Here is a 5,863-nt window from a genome sequence, read left to right as displayed (position 1 = left end):
TTGCTTCCAGTTCAAAAAATATTTATAAATTATTCACCAATAATATTCGTATATTGACAATAAAATTTAAATTCATAATTTTATTAGTTAAACTCTTTTCAGCTAGACTAACCAGTTGAGGTTCAGATGTTATTAGGTTCAATTTGATATAGCCTTCCTGAAAATTATTTTTGCTTCCATGCAAAATTGAATTCAAGATCTTGAGCAATTATCCTGTGATCATATTAGATTTTCCTATGATCATCTTGGGTTAGTTATGTATTTTGAAAAATATTTAAGTGATAGATTTCATACGTCATGTCATTTATAATCTATTCAATTAAAATATTAATAAAATTTTATATAATATTTTTAATTAATTTTATTTTTATAATAAAATGCAATGATTTCTTGCCTCTTCCCTCTCTACTATCATTAATATAAAAATTAATTTATATTCAATAACATCTAAATATTATATTTTTATTTCACAGACTACAAATGAACTTAGTAAGATACAGTATTTAAACTATGTCAATATGCTGTGTATAAATAGTTGTTAAAAAAATTGACTAAATTTTAAATTAGTTAATGAAGATATTTTAAAAGTACAGAAAATAAATATAACACACACACACACACATATATATATATAAATGGAGATGTGTGCCAAACCATAAGCCATTCAACCATCCCTGCACGGGACAATGCTAGTTTAAAAAAATCCCATGCAACACAAGCATGCAACTTCTAATTAAAAACAATAAACGAACATTTTAAATGTCAGTGGCATGATAATATCACACTGGGAGAGGATAAAGAGATTTTTTTTTAAAAAAAAAAATAGTAGCAGGTGCATGATGACCCACACGAAAAAATAATAGTAGTAATTACTAAAAATGAGACCTATTAGCTCATTATATAAAGTTTAGGGTAAATCATGCTACTCATTTCTTACGAATAATATAGTATGCTGTATTTGTTGTAAATTCTATATCCACGTTGATGAAATTTGTGCAATTCCACTATATCAACTATTTTATTTTGAAAATGAAAACGAAGTGACTCAAGTTTTGAAACTAATTAATATAAAATAATGTAATGTTGTCTTACAACAACGAAAATCACTTTTAACAACATTCATGGCTTCCGCTGAATATAACCGCGGCAATTGTGTCTCTGTGTAATTGATATTTGAGACATGAGCTCGTTTATATGTCAATTTTTTATTATTCTAATAAAAAATTGAGAAATTTATTATGGGCAGTCTTTCTATTTATTAAATTAGGAATTAGGTAATACTGGTAATAATATCTACCTCCTCCAGGGACGCCCGACACTGTTATTAAAAATGTAACGTTCTTGATGTTAATCTTCAACCTCATGCCTTTGTCTCTGACCCTACGCCCAAGATATTGAGCACGAAAAAAAAAAGTTATTTTTAAAAGTGGCAGCATAAGAAAATAGTAATAGAATATTAATGATTTTTAAAATTTTATCGATTTACTTGCTAGAAAGGTGGCCTATTTTTTCCCTAATTTTCTTGTCCATTCCACCACCGATAAGCATCTACTAAGTTTTTTAAATATTTAATCAAAATAAGTGTGATTTTTAAAAATTGTGACATTAAATTAAGAGAAGAATAATCTCCCCATGATTAAATTATTAATTAGCTGAAAAAAAAATAAATAACTACCTATAATGCCTTCTTTGGGTGGGAACTACCCAGGCTATGAAAGATCCCAAATCATTTTTTTTTTTTTTGGCCTGACAAATCATTCTAATAACAACTAGGCCAAAAAAACGGATGTTTGTTTACAATTAACAGTAGCTCTAATAGTCTTCAGCATGAGAAACACAATTTAAAATTAAAATTAATTCTTATTATTTGGATAAAAACAAGTCACTCAAAATTATACCATACTTTAGAGCTAGTTTCTCATTTTCAACTTTGATTATTTAGCAACATAATTTTATTATTATGAAGTACTTCATCCGTTAAAAAATATAAAAAATATTTTTAAATGTTGAATATTTAAAAATATAAAATGTTTTTAGTTTTTTAATTTGTAATTAATGATTTTTTAAAAAATGTCCTATTAAATAAAGGTTAATATAAAAAATAATGTTAATTTAAATATATTTAACTAATTTATTAAAACATATAATTCAATTAAAAATTAAAGAATATTGAATTTCTAAGGGACGACTTTACCACTCTCGCAGTCGCTCAACAAACTGTGCCAAGAAATTCTTAACATATTTTAATTTTTAATAGAAAATTACTATATTTTTCGAGCGCTTCGCCAATCATATATTAACAAAATGGGTATCACACGTAGTTAGAAACGCTGATTTGGTTACAACTTGGATGTGATAAGACCGCGATTATAAAAACAAAGCATCAAAGATAAATATTCACTTAACTAATCAATTTTCGCTGATTTCAAAGTTTTTTAGTATTTTTTTTTAGAGACGTGTTATGATATTTAATCAGTTTCATTTTAATATAATTTTATCGTTTTAAGTTTTTATAATTTTTTAAGTGTTTTCAGTTTTGTAGTTTTAAAAAAATTGAATGACTTTTATTTTTTAAATTTTATAGTTTTTATTTTTTTTCAATAATTTTAGTTTGCATAGGATTGAAAATATTAAAAACAATCATATGAATTAAAAGTAAACTGACAAAAAAATTATGAGCATGTTTAAAATTATTTTTATTTTATTATTTTAAAAATAATATTTTATAAAATATGTTTTGAGAATAAAAAAATAAAAAAATATTTTTTTATTTTTTTTAACCTCCATAACTCACAAAACATTCAAAAATTATTTTTTTTTTTTTAAAATAATATTTCATTTTTATTTTTTAAAATAGTTTTAAAAATATTTTATTAAACATATTTTTTATTATTTTGTCATGAATAATAAAAAATTATTCTTAAAATAGGTTGTCATTCTCAAAAATAAAAAATAAAAGCAGATGGAGAAGCAGAAGAGCTCTGGTTAACAAAACGGTGCCGTATCAATCATTACTAAATCAATTTCATGCGCAGAACAAAGAAGGGAAATGATTGGAGGAATAAAAAATAAAAAGGACATGGGAGGAGAGAGAGGGAGAGGGAGAGAGGTTGGGCGACAAGGACGTGAAAAAGAAAAGGAAAAAAGTCTGACAGCATTAAAAAAAAAAACAGTTGGACAAATTGGTCATTACAGCCGCCATAAAGATGTTAAGTTGTTAGATACGCGTCTCTATGAGGCTCATATTCCAGCGCCATTACCCACCTTACAATCCCTTCATATCCCCCCACCAACACCACCGTTCTCTCATCCTCTGGAACTCTCTCTCCCCCCCCCCCCCTCTCCCTCGCTTCTCTAATTTCACGTCCTTGATTCCCTTCGCCGTAGCATTGAATTACTATTATTGTTATGGCTCAGAGAACTGAAAAGGAAGAGACCGATTTCAAGGTGCCTGAAACCATAATCCCCTGCGTCAACAACTGCGGCTTCACCGGCAACCCGGCCACCAACAACATGTGCCAGAAGTGCTTTAACGCCACCACCTCCGCAGCTTCCTCTTCCTCTTCCTCTTCCACGTCCGCAGCCGCCGGAGTTTCGGCGCCTTCTATATTTGCCGACGACAAGTCTTCTAGATCTACCGCGTCTCGCTCTCCCAAGAGATCCTATCCTTCCGATGACTCTGCTCAAACGCCGGATCGGTTGAAGACAGACAAGGGAACGCCGTCTGAAGCGAAGCGGGTTGTGAATCGGTGCTCCGGCTGCCGGAGGAAGGTCGGGTTGACGGGGTTCCGGTGCCGGTGCGGGGAGCTGTTCTGCGCTGAGCATAGGTACTCCGATCGTCACGATTGCAGCTACGACTACAAAGCCGCTGGACGCGAGGCGATCGCAAGGGAGAATCCGGTGGTCAAGGCAGCGAAGATCGTGAAAGTTTGAAAACCAGGAAAGAAAAATTGTCTCGAAGGGATTATTGAACGAACAAGACCAAGATCCGTTTCTAAGCGATCGAGTTTTGGTCCTCCAATCTCTCTTGCTCAGAGATTTTAGAAAATTGTTTGGCAGAAAAAAGTTTGTACGTGTGTGCGACAGGGAAATTGTAACCAAGATGAATTAATTCTGTGATCCAGTTTCCAATCAGACTTTGATTTTTTAAATGTTTTTATATTTTTCTTCTTGGCTTGGAAATGATAGATTATTGTGATTTACGATGTTCTTTGTCTTCGTTCTGGCTTTATTTTTTTCCATTATACTTTTCCCCATAATTTCTGGTGCTGCTGCTCGGAAATTCTGACAACGGAGGGAGGGGCATCTTGGGTAAATTTGACCGGAGTTGGAGGGCATAATTGTCATTCAGCCTGTACTTTGAAAATGGAATTTTCGATGACGGTGATGACAGAAAGTTGGAGGGACCCACAGATAGTGACATGCGACGTTGATATGCCGATATATTCACAATATGGCGAGTTGGGTTGCGAATATATCGTATTGGGGTCGCTTTCCGAAGCCAATGATGTTGCGCCAGGTGTGGGCAGCATGAAGCTAAAAATGACGAAAAATTTGAGAGTGGAAATTCCCGCAAATGGGAAACGTACGTGGATTGGCTTTTGGGTTCTTTCATTTGTTTTTATATGGAATAAATTATTAATTATTAAGTAAGGGAATTAACTAAACAAATAAAACAATAGTTAGTGGGAATCTTGAGGGATATCGTTATCCAACGACTGTAGTTGGGTGAGGTTTCTACAGGATGTCCACGGGACATGGCTTCTCATTTGATAATCTCATTTGATAATAATATAATATTGGTTGAATGCTAATGCGTATTACTAAATGGTTTAGAGACATGGTGAATATTATGAAATCTTGCGAGTATTCGAAACACTGTTAAAATTTGTTTACGAGGTTAGTGTAATTGTCAGGTTTTATATACTTATCTAGTCTTATTTGTAAGGTGAAAAGAAAATATTTATTTTGACTTTATTTATAACATACTTTAATAATTATTATATTTTATTTTTTTAATTTTGTCCCTATTAAATGTAGGGAGTATATTGTTCAATGTTTTGTTAGAATATTATTTATGAATTAACATTAATTAATAAGCCTAATAAATTGATCTTTATGATCTTGTGTGGATCGTGATAGATGAATTACACAAGTGAGCTCAATAAACAGACGCCCAACCCATAACCCAGTAGCCATCAGTTATTTCCTATCTCTTAACTGACTAGTCAGAGATAATAAAATTAATTATTTATTTTATTTAACAAGGCGGTTACTAATCTGATCATTATAAATCGATAAGTCGATAACCGCAAATACATAACTTATTTTCTTCTACTCTATTATCTCTAAACTCTCCAAAAGACTCTGGAGACTTGTGAGTTGTGCGTCTATCTACACTCAAATAATTGAAATTTATCAAATGCTAGTAAGTTTTTCGGATACGCATACATTCTTTACTTGTTCATATGAATTGAGATATACAAAATCCAATAGATAATTTCAAGTTTTGTGTGTGTTTACACTTTGCCTTCAATGTTTGAGAAGATTAAACTTCATAATATTTTCTTTTATTTTTATTATAAGACACTTTTTTTTAATCAAAATTAAGAATATATGGTTCAGTCATTCACTTCATTTAAAAAAATAATAAACTTCAAATTTTATTCCTATTTAAAAGATTTTTTTTAAATTTGTATTACATTCTCTATCATAATTAATAAGTTTAAGTAGGAATGATATTACATTAAGGACTAATAAATCATTTTAGAAGGAGCATATATTTCTTGTGTCTTGTAAAGTTTTATTTTCGTTGCAAAGGGTGGAGTTTTTGCTGACAGTGAAGATTATTTCTCTCAAAATA

At 30.9% G+C, this 5,863-nt stretch overlaps 1 protein-coding gene across 1 annotated transcript; it reads left to right on the top strand.

Moving 5' to 3' along the window:
- Nucleotides 1-3,303: 3,303 nt before the first annotated feature.
- On the top strand, nt 3,304-4,205 carry LOC129315923 (zinc finger A20 and AN1 domain-containing stress-associated protein 5-like). The gene has a single exon (XM_054960086.1). It carries the CDS (start codon nt 3,409-3,411, stop codon nt 3,931-3,933), a length of 525 nt encoding a protein of 174 aa, XP_054816061.1. The 5' UTR covers nt 3,304-3,408; the 3' UTR covers nt 3,934-4,205.
- The last annotated feature ends 1,658 nt before the right edge of the window (nt 4,206-5,863 follow it).

Source organism: Prosopis cineraria, unplaced genomic scaffold (genome assembly GCF_029017545.1).
Source record: "Prosopis cineraria cultivar Desert tree isolate PC_DT_omini unplaced genomic scaffold, ASM2901754v1 PC7, whole genome shotgun sequence".
Taxonomy (NCBI): Eukaryota; Viridiplantae; Streptophyta; class Magnoliopsida; order Fabales; family Fabaceae; genus Prosopis; species Prosopis cineraria.
Note: the sequence above shows the minus strand (reverse complement) of the source record. Positions and strands in the feature narration are given on the sequence as shown.

What these genes read in the sequence shown, in the direction of transcription:
- LOC129315923 (XM_054960086.1), top strand. Translation starts at nt 3,409, where the DNA reads ATGGCTCAGAGAACTGAAAAGGAAGAGACCGATTTCAAGGTGCCTGAA.